An 18055-nucleotide genomic window follows, 5' to 3' on the forward strand; every position below is an offset into this window, starting at 1 on the left:
TGATTAGTGGCAAAACTTTGCCGATCTCCAGAAAAGCTCAAGAGCTCATGTCGCGACGTAATAGGGGTGCTTAATTATATTTAAGAAATAAATGGAAGAAGAAAAAAAAGTTTTTAAATTTTAGTTAAAATTTTATTTAAGAATAAGAAAAATTATTAAAATGGCAAAAAAAACCTAATAATGCCCCCCCCCCTTCACTTTGCCTAACCTGGATACGTTTATGGACAGAATGGATAATTTATTATTGTAATAATTTTTCGTTATAAAATTTATATTTAGGGTTATCGGAACTCTCTCAAACTCGGTCGAATTCTCTAAGGCTTATAATTGTCCACTCAAATCTCCCATGAATCCCTCCGAGAAATGCGTGGTATGGTAATAAAACAGGGGATAATGAGATGAATGAAACCCTGCGAAATTTGGCGCACCACACCTAAAGTTGTAAAATAACAGCAAAAGCGTAATTATACAGAATTAAAATAAATAAGCTTGCACCACCCGACGGCTAGAAGAATTTTTTTTTAAATATAATCTGGACCAACTATTATTTAATTTTTAAACTCATTATTCTTAGGAATTTTAAACATTCTTTATAATTCAATGCAATTCCTACACTCCAAACACTTACTAGATTATTATTATTCAACGTTTTATGGATTTCTGCTATAAACCAAAAAAAATTCAAATTTAAATCAAATCGCAATAAGTTTATACCAAAAAAAGCACACTCTTTATATAATATACATTTTTATCCAGGTTAACGGTCTGGTAGTTTACTTAATTTTTTTTAAAGATATTATATATGTATTTAATCAAGAAAGTGCAAACATATTTATTTTTCCGGTAATTTTTAAAATATGTTATATATATATTTTTTTTTAAACGACTTGTTGCAATAAAACCAATACTTATATAATATCATTAGGAAATTAATTTATAAAAAAAATATCTACGCAGTGAAATCTCTTAAAGGCGGAAATATAATGAGAACCGCAAAAGGCCTAAAAAATATTATTCTCTTTTGAAGATACACAAAAAAAAATTATAATAAAATTTGTTTCCTTTTTTAATTAGTTTAAATATATATAATTTTTTTTTGAAATGATTTAAATCGATAAAAATACTAAACTTTAATCATGTGTTATTTAATCCATATATAATTTTTTATTTATCTGCCAGAGGCCCTAAAATTTTTTCGGCCGATATTCTGACTCTTATAGATTTCATTGTACTTATATAGTAATTTACATTTATTTAATATGTGCAATTTATAATTTATTTAATATATATGTTATGTTATTATACGATCTTAAACCTGTATTACTTTTTTTTTTCAATCAGATTTAAAACGAATATTTTACCGCATATTCAATATACATTTTATTAGATGCTGATTTACAAATTTGTAAACCATGTTTTTTTATAACGCTATTTAATAATATACAAAATATATAAATATCATACCGGGAAAGAATTATTTATTGAATAGATTCAACAAAATAAAATAACATGCAAGTATTTTTTTAAAGGAATATTTTCAAATTTTTACCAAATTTAAAATAATCCTAACAGAATGTGTTTTTTTTAAATTTTTTTTGCCCCTATCCATTCTTATTTGTCATTTCTGTCATATTCAAAACTGATCTATTCTATTAGCAAATCTCGTTCACTAAATTTAGGTATCGATTCGAGAGGCAAGTCTCATTCAAAAATACCCTAATTGCCCTCTCCATCATCTCAATCCTTATTTTTTCATGCGCCCTGTAACATAGTCCCAAAATATTTCCATAATTCAATTATGGGCCCCTTTTTCACTTCTCTCGACTCAGTCGGATTAAAACCTGAGTACTTGTGTCTTCCAAATTAATTTTCACCCAAGCAACCTTCACTTATGGGCATACATAGAACTTCTTACACCTACGTCTCTTCATTCTTATTTAGCGTTATATTATTCATAACTTACATGTCTATTACAATTTTATTTATTATCATAAAACGTCAGTGGAAGTCTTATCACATCTAGATTAGTTAATGCAAATGAAATGTAGCCCCCCTTCCCCTCCTTAAAAGTGTATTAACCTGACTATCTCGAAACCCGCTTCCACCAACTTTACAAAATAACGGTTGATATATAACTCATAACTGAAAAAAATACAATATATAATATGCAATTTTTAAGGGCTAAATTGGCGCTTAATTCATTCGATTATTGAGGTTTTAAATTATTAAATAATTTTATTTATTAGTAAAATTTAGTCTATAAATATATATATTAGCCATCGCAAACTTCTCTATAAATCAATGTTTAAAAAAAAGTATTTCATGGACGTAAGGGCAGTCCTAAGATATCGGCAATTTTCGTAGGCAACGTCTTGCATTCATAAATTTGATACCATATAGCTTCTGCAGATTTTAGCGTTTTTTCCAAATCTATCGTATTCGCTATGTCGTTAATGTGCTTCAAGAATTGAATGTTTAAAAATAATTTCATATATTTAGTCATAAAAAATGACACAAAGCCAAGTTATTATTCAAAAAAAAATCAGAGGTTTAAGTCATTTTTCTATGCTAGAAGCTTGGCTAACTCGTATTGGAGCAAAGTTAGCTAATTTAGCAACACTTGTATTTAAGCATAAATATCCGAATTTTCGTTTTATAACTTATTATCAATTAGGTAGTGTTGTTAAATTACTTAACTTTGATCATCTTCTATTGTGGTTTAGTCAATCCTTTATCCTAAAATATTGAATTAAGCTTCTAAGTTGACTCTCAATTAGAAGATTGATTCGAATATTTTTGGATAAAACCATGGCTACGCTGCTATATAGCTGACTAAAGTTAGGTGGTTTAACAACACTACAATTAGGACTTTCAGGAACTGAGGTAATTTTAAATAAAATATAAATATCAAAGATTTAGAGAACATAGAATTTTATATAAACCTGAAACTTTTAGTTTTCACACATAAATATTGTAAAGGGTCTCAAAAATAATATTTAAGACTAAGTCTATTAGTATTATCGATCATTTCAAAACACAAAAACCCACTTAAAAATTAACAAAAAAAAAGAAAAACGTTAAGCATTTAATATAATGTCCTCCTTGTATTTAGAAATATATATTTGATATGCATTTCTATTTTTCGTTAGTACTTTTAATATTTCTGTCAATCCGAACCTATTTTCCATTATCGTGTGTTTTTCTTCTTCCAATAAAGCTAGGCAAAAGAGCAAATGAAAATTTTTCCCGGGTAGATCAGTCCAAAATATCTGTTTTTTAAAAAAAAAAAATGTTTATTACATATAATTTTTTTTTTCCTTTGGCGAATATATCAGAAATAGCTTTAAAAAATTGATACTATTTATTTACGCACCTCTAGAAACTATAAGTGATTAACAGATTCTAAAAGGAAGGGAATAAAAATCATCGAGTAACATATAGAAAGATAATAAGGTTAAGAAATTGTTTCTAATGATATTTGTTTTAGCATTGATTCATTGTGGGTTAAAGGTATCACAAATTATTTTTGTATTTATATTTATTAATATTTAATATCTTCATGAAAATTTTTTTTATATTTTACTTCCCAAAGTCTCATCACGTCATTGAATGAGAATTCCCTTTTGAATAAAATAAGCAGCCACCGGAAGCAAAAGTACAAATTTCCGGATTCGTGTTTGTCTTTTATTATATTATTTAAAAAAAATTAAACTATTAATTTGTAGATTAAGCAATTACACACGTAATACCCAGGATTACCGATTTTATTTCATTAAAATTCATTTTGTTTCCTTAAATGCAAATCAGCTGGCGATACGCTATTTTGGTTTTTTCATATATACAAAATAAATGAAACTGTAAATTTTTTTATTTTAATATAAATTCTTTATTCGATAAATTAAAATGGCGCGTCACCGGATGATTTGTATTGATACACATTTAAATGAATGTAACGTAAGTCTAAGTAGTACTATATAGCACTGAGATAGTCAATGAATGGCAATATGATATGAAGGGAAAAAAATAAATGCAATGTACATATAAGGAAGTAAAATAAAATATTGATTAAAAAAAAGAAAATCTTAGAGAATGGCATTTTTTTTAATAAAATTCCGAATTGGGACATCAGTGGGTTAGCTGCAAAACCACTCCTACATTTAATCTATTTTCCCCCATCTCTTACCTAATTTATCTCCTAGATATGAAGGGCGAATAACCTTCACAATTTTAAAGGTTACGAGAAATGCTGAGTTAGGAAAATCTTGAGGTTTTGCCAGTAATTTTAAAGGCCTTAGACGATATTAAAATCTTCACAATAAGCTGAGGAGTACGCTTAAATTTGGGGGAAAAGAGTAGTGTGACTATATGGACCCGAAATTTTTTAAAATAAATTTATCCCTTAAATCATTACAATTTTGTCAAAAATATATCTTCTGACTAATTTATTATACTGATAAAAGATAACAAGAATGTTAAATTAAAAGAAATGTTTTTTAGAGTGAGGTGTGCTATTTCTTTAGGGTATAACACTTAGTATAAGTTTGTAGGTCACTACAACATCAAGCTACAATGTAACTTGATAAAATTTTTGAATTTAGTTTAATATTATTTCATCAATGGAGTAAGAACCGAACTATAACTTCTTTTTTCTTTTATTTTAATTCATAAAATTGACTGCAAAGTTCTATGTCTATTTTTCTAATATCACACTTTTTTACTTTAAAAAAAGTATATATTCTTAATAAATAAAAGTTTTCAAAAAAAAGGCAAGGTATTTTTTTTCCAAATTTGATTTTAGTGAACTGAAATCAGAACACAATATTAATCAAACAACTCAAAATATTTAAGTATATAATTACCTAAATAAATCGCGAAATGTGGGTCCAGGAAAGCTAAAAGGTTGTAAAGTTGAATCAATTGTATTTTCATGGATTCCTGGTCGAGATGGAAATTATTTTGCTAAATTATTGTAAAAAAAAATTAACGTAAATTTATATTACAGTTTACGGTAAAATAAAGCCTCTAAACTAGTCTCGTTACGAGGTTCGATTTAATCCGATTTTTAAAAACTGCTAACTTAATATTTTATTCAGAAAAAAATAATACGCAAGCCTGAAGATTTTGGTCATGAATGGCTCAAAGGTTTGGACATCTATTAGGGTAACAAGGTTTAGTTAATTTCCGTTTCTAAAATCTAGCTGTTTAACAACACTACCCTATACATTAGTAAAAGTAGGTTTATTGAAATGAACTTTTAGGGGTAATTTCCTAATTTTTGAGGATCTACTTTAGGCAAAGCCCTTCCATTTTCTTTAGTTACTTATTTATAAATTAGTTTAAATCCTAACATCAAATCATACTAACTTTTGAAAATTCCAAGGCAGTGTTTTTATCCAAGTTTTTAGTCAAAAATAAATAGATTTACAATTTTATGATGGGCCTGAATGTTAGAGATTGAGAGTTGAAACGAATTTTGTTTAAGAAAAATAAAACTTGCCCCAAGCCATTATGGATGTGAACAATACTAAATGATTTAGGAGAGGGTTAGAATGTCAATCATAATAAAATCAATTCGGAAATAGAGAATGATTGCGGGAAACTTTAAGGAACAAATGAAGCCCCTCCTCCCCCCCGTCATTTTACTAAACGAATCCTGCCAATAAAAAAGTAAATACAGGAGCCTACTAAATTAACTTACCAATCGTTCCATGTAATAAACGAAACACCAAAAGGCATCGACTTCATCATCCATAACCACGAGTATTGGAGTCAATAAATCGCTCATACCCTGAACGTAACCTAAAAATTTTGTGGAAAAAAAAAATGATTATAGGGTTGACATTGACAAAAAAAAAATTGTCAAAAATGTATTCCATTCCCCAACTTCGCCACCAACTAAATAAAAATGATAGCGACTCGTTGCTTCCGTCACTGTAATAGTGCGCACAAATTGAGCGTTTCAAAAGCTGCGTTGAAAGCGCAGATATTGCATTTCAAATGGCCTCGTGCAAATTGGTAAATTACCGTTTGGCGTTAGCAAACATTTTAAAAAAAACGCAAGCAGGTTCGCTTTTTCAATACTTTTTTTTTTTACTCTTCCCTTCGTAATATTATATAAAAATGTAATATAAATAACTTTACTTATTAATCCTAAAAAAAGGAATATTTAGAAATTAAAGAAACGAGAAGGCAAACGCGATAATATAATTTTCAAAGAACAAGTCCTTTTTTTTTTTTAGAATTTATTTAAAATTTTGAATCGACGGATATTAATAAAAAGACAACCTCAATTTAAACGAGGGACGCGTTAAGAATTTTTTTTATTTAAAAATTACGGCAAAACGTAATCGCTCAATTTGTGCGCGTGCGCACTATAAGATATCACCAAACAAGAGTTATAAAAAATCGTTATAGAAAAAGTATTTGTAATTTTTTTTTGTTTAAGGTTATTAAAAGTTATAACTTTTATTTTTTAAAATAGCTGATGGTGATAGCTTTTTCTGGGGCCGCTAATAATCCTATATATAAAATATGATTTATATGTTAGTGGCAATCAGTGGCGTAGCTACGGGGGTGGTTTTCGGGTTTGGACCCCTTCCAGATCAAATTTTTTTTTTAGATTATACGTTCAAAAGACTCATAAAAGTGACTTTATATCAAATCAATACCATTAATATTTATAGGTTTCTGATTTTGATGTTTGTGGAAGGATATTATATTATTACTAGTGAAATAATTCTGAATAGTATTATTATAAAGTCATTGAGAATAATCTGCTAAATTTAAATAACATATTATTGATGCATTTAAAAAAATATTTTAATTATTATTATATTATCAAAGATATGGTTATGATTTGTAAGATAAACCCGGCCGAAGGCCGGGCAAAAGGGCCGAAGCCAAGTTAAAGGGGTTTGGGGGAGAAGCCCCCCAGGCTTTTATATGTATGGACCCCCTCTAAGGATAATTCCTAGCTACGCCACTGGTGGCAATGCATTATTTTTTCAATTTTAAATCATTTTTTGAGCGCGTTTTTTTTTAAATATAAAAATCTGATTTTACCGGAAATGAATTCCATCATGTTCGAAATACCTACCCTATGAATTTCAGAAAATTTTGAACTTAATATAATTTATATTAGTTTTTCTATAGATTTTTTTATATAAATTATATATGACTTCAAAGGTTAACGGCAAAATTGTCTACAATTTATAAGATAGGTATTCTAAACATGCTGGATTACATTTCCGGTAAAATTAGAATTTTAAATTAAAAAAAATGCGCTCAAAATGATTTAAAGTTGAAAAAAATACATTGCCCGCTAACATACTAATAAAATATTTGTGCTTATTCCCCTACCCCAACTATCGTTTTTCTTAAAAACAAATATGATCTTGTAATGTTTAATGGGAAACCTATGTCGAAGTTATACATTGTGTAAGTCATTAGGATATCGTATTGCATAGTTAGATGAGGATTTCTATTCCCGTAAAAATATGGATGAGTTCTATCCGTTCGATGGACATCTTTTTCTAAATTGAGATTTTATAAAGATTATATGCTTATAATAAGAATATTGAATAGGTATCGGTACATCAGGCATATGGTCAGATGCGTAACTTTGAGAATTTACAATAATTTATTCACTTGGCAAGTAACGTCGTTATTAAAGGCGTTACCTTTTTCGAGGAAAAGGAAGCCTTTCGTTACTTATTTTAAAGGGTAACGAGCGGCGCGTTTGTTTTTATTGAGCAACGGTAAAGCATACTTTAAATTTGTTTCTCAAAAAATATTTGTTATTTTATCATATACTATGTTTTTTTTAAAAAAAATTTTATAAATAATATATGCCGAATTTTTAGATTAAATTTTATACAGTCATGATTTGTTAATCTAATTAATATTGTATATCAAAATATGATAATTTATATTCTCTAATATTATAATTTATTTTAAAAAGAATACATGTCAATGATCCTTATTTCTTCGGGATGAAGATGTTATATAACTCTGTTCTGGCCCTAGTAAGAAATAAATATTGCCTTATTGATATCAAAATAATTGGAAACCACTGACATATAAACCTTCTTTTCATCACAAGATTGATGGATCAACCTCCCCACCTCACTTGATATTTAAAAAAAATATATTCTAATCTTATGTATATTTTTTTGGCAACGTAAACTTGATTACTCCAACCCATGTCGATCTAATAGAAATTAAAGTTTCAAAAGAATCTTTAAAAACAATTTTTGGCCAAATTTTACGTAAAAATGCCAAAATTTTTTATAAGTAAATCTTTTGTTCATGGCACAAAAAAATCTTTGAGGATGTAAGAAAAATTTTTAATCGGAAAATATATGCAAGTTTATTATATAAAAAATAAAAAAATAGCTATACTTCTAAAAAAAAAATTATAATGGTAAAAAGAAATTTTTTTTTAACTCATATCTTAATTACATTATTCTTCCTTTCTTTCCGTTCGTTCTTTTCAAGAGCTCTATCTTAATAAAATTAGGAGTAAAAAAACAATAAATCAAGTTTAAAAGTAGCCGTAGATTACGGCATTTTATTACCTATCAAACTTTTCCTTTCGCGGATTTTGCTGAAATTTTTTTCCTGTTCCTCGTCTATAGACTTCCATTGCAATTTTATACGATAATAATTGTCTCTGTAAAAAAAAAAAGATTACATCCAAATATATATAAATTACTTATAAGATCTAAGCATTGTAAAAATTTAATAATAATATAAAGGTAAATAAAAATACGCGGTATAAATTAAATGACCAGTATTTTAATACCAATTTTTTTTTACTTGAGCAATATGATTTAGATATTAAACATCATTTTAAAAAAATATATATGTGAACTGCATGATAAATTAAATGACCAATATTTTAATATCAAATAGTAAAAAAAAAATTTGACAATTATTTTAGTTTTATTGAGCAATATGATTTTGATATTAAACATAATAATTAATCATTAAAAATTAAAAAAAAATAATATATATGTGAAAATTATGTGCATCGATAAATTATTCTATTTTCAAATATTGGCTATTTAGAAATCGTAATCGAACAAAATAAATAAGATGCTAAAATATACTAAATATATGGCCTTGAAAATTCTAGGATAACCCATTTATGATCCCAACAAAAGGAATCTGATATTCAAGCAAATTTTTTAATTGGATAAAATATATTCAAAGTTAAACAAGTATGATGTAGAAATTAAAGGTTAAAAAAGATAAAATTAAGGTTAATTAAAGGTTTGAGAGATATGGATAAGGGTTAAGATGTATTAAAAAATGGTTTTTTTTTAAAAAAATAATAAAATTTAATCATTTTCTATTAATAATTATGTCAAAATCTGGCAGGTCATGTGACTAAAAATTATTACATCAAGTTGACCCATAATCCCAATTTAAAGAGGTGGTAACTTATATTGATGGTTCGTTCGTAGGTCCGAAACCCGTCAATAAAAATTATTTAAAAAACTTTTGCGTGTTCCTTGATTTAATTCGAAAAAAAAAATTAAAGGTTATACCAAATATTATACTCGATTCATAATTTAAAAAAAAGATAGAAAAAAATTTATTGATTTTTTTTATTTAAAATTTACGAAAGTATATAAAAAATATATTTATTTTTAATATCTAGTTCGCCAGCCGACCCCTATTTTTTAAATTAAGTTCAACAATATAATTAAAAAAAATGATTCACTTATTATATATTTTTTCTTCTTCTCTCTCTCTCTAAAGGTAAAAAGGTATTACAATTTTTTTTAATATAAATTAAACAAATATTAGAGGGTGAAATTTACAGCCTGAACAAACAAAACGATGCTAGTCAATAAAATATGAAATTCGAGATTAAACCTAAAATTTGGCAGAGATAATATAAGTATTATGGTGCGCACAAATTGAGCGTTTCAAGCGGAAATAATGCATTTCAAAGGGCATCGCGCGAATCGGTAAAATTACCGTTTGGCGTTTAGCAACCATTAAATAAAAAAAAACGTAAACATGTTTGCTTCTTTCCATACTTTTTTTTATCCTTCATTATACAAAATGTCAAATAGCACTTACTCATATCTTAAAATGGAATATTTTAGAAAAATTAGGTAAATAAAAAGGCAGACGATAAATATAATTTATCAAAGACAAATACCTTTTTAAATTTAGTTGAAATTTTGAATCGACGATATTAATAAAAAAGGTATCCTCAATTTAAACGGGAAGCGTTACGTCTTTTTTTTTAAATTAAAATATTACGGCAAAACGCAAACGCTCAATTTGTAAGCACTAATAAATAGGTTTCATTTTTTTATATATATAAAACTTTTTAGTCTTGACTAGTTCTACCCTTTCTTGATTAGTCGAGTCCCAGGGAAAATAATTTAACAGATACTTCCAAACATCCTTGCGTATTTCATCGCAAACGCCCTTTATTTGAAAAAAATAATTAAAAATAAATATGTAAATTCAGGGATTGCGAGACGCCATTTTTTTTAGCCGGTATAGCTCTCAAAATTTTTTTTTTAATATTTCATTGAATTTCTTTTAAAAATTTTTTAAATCGATTTCAAATATTACGTCATCTAGAATTATAATGTTGGGGCTTAAACTCCAAAAAAATGGGCGTTACAAATGACGTAAAGCTATTTTATCGGGGTTTGGTTCTTGGACTCATAAAGGTTCGTTCCGATTACTAAAAAATTTTTAAAAGAGGGTTTCCAGGTACTAATTCCTATATTAAACCAATACCAAGAATTCCTGGTATGGTTCCAAATATCTTAATTCCTATTGGTCGGATTAATAAAAAAAGAATATTAGTTAGGCAATATTCATAGTTCTTGATCAAAAATAAATGTATCATTTTTTATGTTAGAAGAAAGTTCGGTTTATTACCCCTTTAAATATGATTTGTTTGATTCTGTCGGTGTGCAGAGAACAGCCCTGCGAATCAAAATTCTTGAGCCAATCTTGTTTGCCCAATGGGTCACTCCTTTGTATTTCGGGCTTATTAGGCAATACAGTCTTTTTTTTTGAAAAAAGGAAGAAATAAAATCATTTAATAAAATGATAAATTAGGATAAAATTTAAGGGCACAAGTAAATGGGAACCATACGTGGATAGGAATGTAAAACCTTCAATTACATTTTTTTTAAGTTAACTTTATAAATATCTACTCAAGCTAGTATTGTTAAACGGTTCGATTTGAGCCGATTTTTAAAAATGGCCAGCGCAATGTTTTAGCCAGAAAAATATTGCCTAAACCTCGAGATTGGTCTAATACAACCCTTCGTGCCATCTGAGCAAAATCTTCGCACTTGCTTAATATTTTTTTGGATAAAATATTGAGTTTTCAAAAAATCGGCTCAAGTCTAACAATTAGGAATGACCTTTACACTCGGTGTAATGGGCGCGAAAAATAATATTTCGGGGTCATTCATGGATTCATGATTTTAAAGTCTTTGATTTAGAATATTTGGTTATCATATTTTATATAGATATAATGAATGATAGCATAAAATAATTGTTATATGAATATTTAATTATCGTAGATGTTGGTTTTCATGTTAGTAAGGAAGTTTATAATTTTCCCCAAAAAGGATTTTAAAAAAGTTTAAAATAGTTCCTTCTGGATTCCTGTAAATAATCGGTAGAATTCTATGTCGTATTGAGTGTTAGCCGTTTTTAAAAATCGGCTCAAAACGAGCCGTTTAACAATACTAAATTCCACTGTTGAGATATATCGTGAGTACAAAGTCAGAGTGAAGGGGGGGAGGGGGGGAGTTAGTAATTTTATAAACTTACACAATTGACTAATTGAAAATCGCTATCGGTGCTAATTACGTCCATATTTCTATTGTTTAAGGATATTTGGTTGACGAGAAGTGTTATATCTTTACCATTATCATGATTAACATTATTTATACAATTATTTTCGATAAAACCTTCGCTTGGTTGGGGCAAGGTCAATGAATCATATACTAATTGAGCAACTTTAGAGAATCCATTGAAGGTAGTAGTGTAAGGGTCTTTAAAAAATTTCTAATTTTTTTTTTAAATTTTAAATGAACGTTAAAACAATACTATGAATTTATTATCAAATTTAATATATTATGTTATAATAAGTTATATTATTTTTTTTTAAAAAATTTAAAAATATAACCGAAACAAAATCGTCTGCTTTACCACCGAATAAATTTAATTCGTTAAATGATTTTTCTAGAGCTATTGCCCGATGATCCTTCACAATGTACATATCGTTTTCTTTGTAAGATCTTAATATTGATAATTATACTTGTATGGTAATTATTAAAAATATTATATAAAATGTTAAGTATTTAAATTATATATGCTAATAGTATTTTATTTTTAAAAATAATAATATAGTAGTTAAACTCTTCATAACCTTGATTTATATAAATATGACAATATATATTTTAAAATTAAAAAAATTATTAATATAATAAGATATATTTAAAATTAAAAATATTGTATTAAATGAAATGATGAGGCAAGAATTATAAAAGGATTTTGCTTAAAATTGAATTTCTTTCTTTTCTATTTCCAGATTAGGGATTTAAATGGTTTTCCTATAAGTGGTAATTTAAATAAGTTAGGAGAGGGAATGCAAATTGTGCATTTTATTTTATTAATAAATAATATTAATTCTTATTAAAAAATATTTGTAATTTATTTAAAAATAAAATTTGCCTTTAAGTTCCTATTTAAATTCATAACATTACATATTACTACATATCTGAAAATTATCTTAAAGGCAGATCAATTTAAATTGTTGAAAAGTTGGAATAAATTGGATACCAATATTTTTTGCATATGTATAAAGCAATCAAAAAAGTACCTTCTGGCACTCTTTCCTACCATTCGATTATTTTCAACTAGAAAGTCATATGAGAGATTTAGAAGCTTGCCTTTAGAAAAATAAATAATTCCTCCATTATGAAATTTAGGTGATTTAGGGTAGATGTTACAGTAAGACAATATTTCCTAGGATCAGTGATACTATTATTGCTACAATGCTTTCAATAATTTAAAAGCCTTGTAGGAGTTATTCACATAAAATGAATATTGAATTTCCGAGGTGGTCCTTTCTAAGAAGCCTCTCTTTTCTGTTCTCAATTTATGACTAATATCAAGCAGGATATATTTAAACCTGTTCTTTCTATAATGACCAGCTCCCACCAGGCTAAAGATTAAGTTTTTCTTTTTAGAGTCAAACGAGATCCAGTCTGGATAGGAGTACTCATAGGTAGGGAATTTAAACCAAAATTTGCAAGAATATTACTCGTTCGAAAATGTGAAAAGTTCAACTCACATTCGGTTTGCAATATTTCATTTTCCTCGTGTATTTCTCTATAAAATTTAGATCATTCTGGGGATCGATATTTAGTTTTAATCGCTTTAGGTAACTTTTGCTATTTACCCCTTTTCCTCTTATATCAGAATTTTGGATTAATATTTAGGTAACATATAATAGTTTTGATCCGAATCAAACCATCAAATCCAACTTCATGAAGAACATTTATGATTGATCCATCCTATCGTAATCTTCGAACAAATGAAATAATCGACTTGTGACAGTAGTGTTAATAGGCACTAAAATTGGTAAAGATTTCTATGGAGTCAGTTTGTTCGAAAAAATGTTCCCGATGCGTAAATCAAGGTAGTCCCTTCCCCATTTTGGCATTAAAACCACGATATTGAGATCCCTTTAAGGAAGGGTAGAAGACCATTTTTTAAGAATAGTTTGCCAGAGCATAAATGTTCACAATGTTCAGAGTTAATTTTTACGTTTGGATTTAGGTTCTAATTACACATATTCTGCTATTAACTGCTTCAAAGTGTAAAATTCTTGGAAAGATAATAAATAGATAATAAAGTGGAATTTTTCAATTTTTTTCTTAGGAATTTAGTGAAAATCCTGAAAAAATTAAAATAGATAATAAAGTCGTATTTTTCATCATGCTTTTTCTCAGAATTGAGTGATAATAGGGTTGTTTATATTAAATAGATCTTCATGAAAAAATAAAAAAATTAATAAGAAAGTAATAATTATTATTTCAACTTGGTTCTATCGCATTAATAATAGGATTGAAGGTATTGATCAAGATTCTGTTTTGTTAAAATATTTTGATTTTAAATTCTGTCGTTATAGACCATACTAGCTTAACTTTGACTTTAACTCTACGTCCTTCGCTGGCAACTTCAAATTATAATATTAAATAAGAGATCATTCAAGGATAACAAAAAGATTTTTCTCCATTTTTTTCTTCATAAATTTGAGGTGGTAAATAGCAGAATAGGAGCTATAGTTTATTTCCAAATGCAAAACTTTGAACAAAATATTTATGCCCTGGCTAACTACTCGGGAAAAATGGTCTTTTACCTTTCATTGATGGGCTACTTAAAAAAGTTTCCTAAATGTGAAGGCTTCTTAATAGCGGGTGACTTTAATGTCAAAGTGATGGAGCAGTTAGTATTTAAAAAAACCATAAAGCACTAGGAACAACAGTTTTAACATAAATTCTGATGCAGGGGGGAAACTGCTTCTGAAAATGTGTCACAACCTTGACTTACATATCGAGAACATCTTTTCCAAACACCCTGACCTCAGAGAAATCTTGACTCATTTTAGTACCTCGTACAATACTTGGTCACAAATTGATTATTTCCATCTGTTCTAAAACTACGATGTGATAAGTGTGTGAGTGAAAAATGCCTCTATGAATTAATAACAGTTGATAATTTAAATATCCTCGCTTTTGCTGATGATCTATGTACAACAGCAACATCTATGTAATACCTTACAATATATCTGTAGACATAATAATCATTAAGGTGGACTGATTCTTTATACAGATAAAACTAAAGTGATGAGTATCTTTCATATTTTGCTACATAATAGCTTTTTAATAGATAATGTAGAAATTGAGGAAGTGAGAAGTCTGCAATATTTGGTCACCCTACATACGAAACGAAAGACAGAAATAGATATAGATTAAGATGATTATGACCAGATTTAAATATCACATTTTATGATAATTTGGTCTTCTAGCCAACTTTCTATTCCCCTGAAGATAAAAGTGTTCAAAACCTTGGTGCTCTCTTCATTTTATTATGGTATTGAGATTTAGAAAAAGGGATAGATACTATTACAAAAAAGGTACAATTGTTTACCAATAAGTGTCGCTTTTACCTTACTAACGCCTATCTTGATAGTACTTCTAACCTATTCCAAATGTAAAAATGTCCCTATACACCTAATTATAAATTATAGGAAAATCTAGCTAATTAATCTCATGCTAAGACTATTGCTGAAATTTAATATATCAAGCTCTAAAAGTACTTCCTGCTAAATTTTCGTCATAGCCCTTCCTGTCATTTAAGAAATTGATTTGGAATGATTACTAGATCATTAGAATATATAGGTTTTACATGGCATAACATCAAGAGTACTACTTCAAACAGATGAAAATTTTAAAAGATGTTAGCTACAATTTATGATAATTTTACTAACAATAACTGATGCATAACTAACTTAAGTTATTCAATACCTCAAAACTGGATTGTAAATTAGTAAATTTAACTCTTACTTATTATTAATTTTACTAAGATTTCTTATTATCACAATTAATACATCTGTGTTTTTTTTATCCTAGGGTTTAAAATTTACATATTTTCAACATGACACAAGTTAAATTTGCTCATTATATATCATATTGGTAGTATTTTATGATTTCAAAGAAAGTTAAAAATATTAAATAAATATTTAAATCTACTTTAAAAATGTGTAGTCTACCGCTTGTTTATTTTTTTTTATTCTTAATTTAATGTTTTTAAAACTATGCAATTTTAATAGTCCATCCTATTGTTGTTAAATGCTTCGATTTGAGCCAATTTTTAAAAATGGCTAACTTAATATATTGGCCAGAAAAATATTGCCTAAGTCTTGACATTTTGCTAATAGATGTCCTGTGCCATCTATGAGCAATATCTTCAGGCTTGCTTTATAATTTTCAGAACAAAATATTGAGTTAGTCATTTTTAAAAATTGGCTCATATCGCGCCGCTTAACAACATTACTTCCTGAGGTTAGGTATGGACTTGCAGGTCTTATATACGATATTATAAATATATACCTTTTGATTTCTAAATAATTAAGCAAGCATTGGACAAATTTGTCTGAATTGTGGCTATCTGAAAATTGAAGTGGAGGATATGTTGTGCCATCTTTGAGTATAAATATAAAATAAGGAGGATTTAATTGTGTTTTGGGCAATCTATTTTCATCAGTATACAATATGTTTTCAGAACCAATCTTATCAGTATTAACATCTTCATTATTATCTGATAAATTGAATTTAGGAGTGATGCATCTATAACATTGCAAGTCATATAACTCAAATCTAATAAATTTAATGCCAATTGATCTGTGCAAGTTCAAATTATTTTGATTTGGATCATTTAAAGTTTCATTTTTATTAATTTGATCAATATTTTCCTTGTTTTCAATTGATTTTATATTATCTTTTGAGTATAAAGAATTTTCCATGTGATCGGAATCTAATTTATTATGATAATCAATATTTGAATCTTCAACACCTATGAAAATATAAATTAAATATTTTATTATTATTTATACAATTTATTTTAACAAAGGGGGATCTTGGTACAAAATCTGCTTCTGTATTACTTATAAAATCCCATTCTCCATCGGTGTGCTTGTTATAATTAATTCTTTGCCATAACAGATAAGGTCCAAATTGCTAATTATTAATATATATTTAATCTTTATAACGAAAAGTTTACATTTTCACATATTTTCAATGTTCCAGAAATTTGCAATTCAGGATTAGTTTGATTTTGACTGGCTGTAGGATTTAAATATATGTTTTTTAATTCAAATATTATCTAATGAATATTAGAAAAATATATATATTTCAATTAAGACAACTTTATCTTTTTCGTCAATCATTACCACTATCTACTAGTTTTTAGATGTATGAATGATATATGCATTTATTATTTTGCTAACACATGATTTGGTTTGAGTAAAAATATCATTTATAGTGTAACACCTTCCAGTACACAATGTGTAGGTACAAATATAATAAACTTTTGATTTATATGATTTGCCTTTTATTAACGATAATGAAATCATATAAAAAAATTGTTGCTGTGCTGTAAAAAATTTATAGATTATTTTATACATTTTTACCATTTTAAAATCTTTGTTGTTTTGCTGTAATATGTTTTAATACTGTGCTGTAAAAAAACTAATTAATTCACAGATAGGCTTAGAAGTTTTTACCTTTTGGTCTAGTTCCATAAATTTATAGAAAAGATTAAACATTTTAAAATGTGCCTGATACCTAATATTATTGGAATATACAAAATCGAGCTTGGATGAATAGTATATAAATGCCAGAATCATTTTTCTTTTGAAGATTATTTTGACTTTGGACCCATATTAAACATTTGTAATTGTAATGAAAAAATAAAGCTAAGAATATTTTTCTATACTAGAGCCCTTCTTCGCGGCTTAGCCCTATATTTAACTCTTCTGGCAGTGGCTGGGCCTGAAAAACATAAAAATATTCTAAAGAAGAAATGGAAAATGTCGGAGAAATGGGGGATTAATATTGGAAATAAATCGGTTGGTTTATACGTTAATTGCTTTCTCTTTATATTTTTTCTTCTCTGTTAATTTATTATAAAAGGAAGAAGTTTGTTATTTTATTTATCGGAATATTTATTTTCATTTAATTTATTATAAAGGAAAAATAGTTTGTTATTTTGTTTATCGGAATATTTATTTTAATTTATTATTTATTATGGAAAATGATATCGCGTAATTTTAATATATAAATATAATTTTTATTGTAAATTAGATGTTTGTTTTTTCTTTTTCAAATTTTTTGGAAATTATTATTGGCTGAAATCAATAAAATAAAAGAAAGGAAAAAGAAAGTAAAAATAATATAGAAATTTGTTTCAGTAGTAACAATAGGGTTCAGTG

At 27.2% G+C, this 18055-nt stretch overlaps 2 protein-coding genes across 4 annotated transcripts in view; one reads left to right on the forward strand and one right to left on the reverse strand.

Moving 5' to 3' along the window:
• The window catches only part of LOC135927280 (endothelin-converting enzyme homolog), a 34699-nt gene extending 33225 nt beyond the window's left edge, over nt 1–1474 (forward strand). For both annotated transcript variants that reach the window (XM_065463235.1, XM_065463236.1), the window contains one exon: nt 280–1474. In XM_065463235.1, the coding sequence (XP_065319307.1) occupies nt 280–379 (100 nt within the window). In that variant the 3' untranslated portion in view covers nt 380–1474. The remainder of the gene's footprint in view (nt 1–279) is intronic.
• A 756-nt stretch (nt 1475–2230) lies between these two features.
• LOC135925959 (TBC1 domain family member 15-like) lies at nt 2231–17045 on the reverse strand. Of its 2 annotated transcripts, XM_065461562.1 has the most exons (16): nt 16991–17045; nt 16846–16947; nt 16679–16802; nt 16176–16638; nt 12182–12293; nt 11964–12060; nt 11824–11912; nt 10915–11043; nt 10346–10449; nt 8577–8671; nt 7416–7532; nt 5699–5799; nt 4860–4959; nt 3584–3681; nt 3153–3269; nt 2231–2458 (listed from the first exon to the last, which is right to left on the reverse strand). In XM_065461562.1, the coding sequence occupies exons 1-16, from the start codon at nt 17009–17011 to the stop codon at nt 2321–2323; spliced, it is 2007 nt and encodes a 668-aa protein (XP_065317634.1). In that variant the 5' UTR covers nt 17012–17045; the 3' UTR covers nt 2231–2320. The 2 variants fall into 2 exon arrangements, with proteins under 2 accessions (XP_065317634.1, XP_065317633.1); XM_065461561.1 differs by having other exon boundaries at nt 11824–12060.
• Nucleotides 17046–18055: the final 1010 nt, after the last annotated feature.

The sequence above is a fragment of the Gordionus sp. m RMFG-2023 genome, chromosome 3, assembly GCF_954871325.1.
Source record: "Gordionus sp. m RMFG-2023 chromosome 3, tfGorSpeb1-WG-v2, whole genome shotgun sequence".
Taxonomy (NCBI): domain Eukaryota; kingdom Metazoa; phylum Nematomorpha; class Gordioida; order Chordodea; family Parachordodidae; genus Gordionus; species Gordionus sp. m RMFG-2023.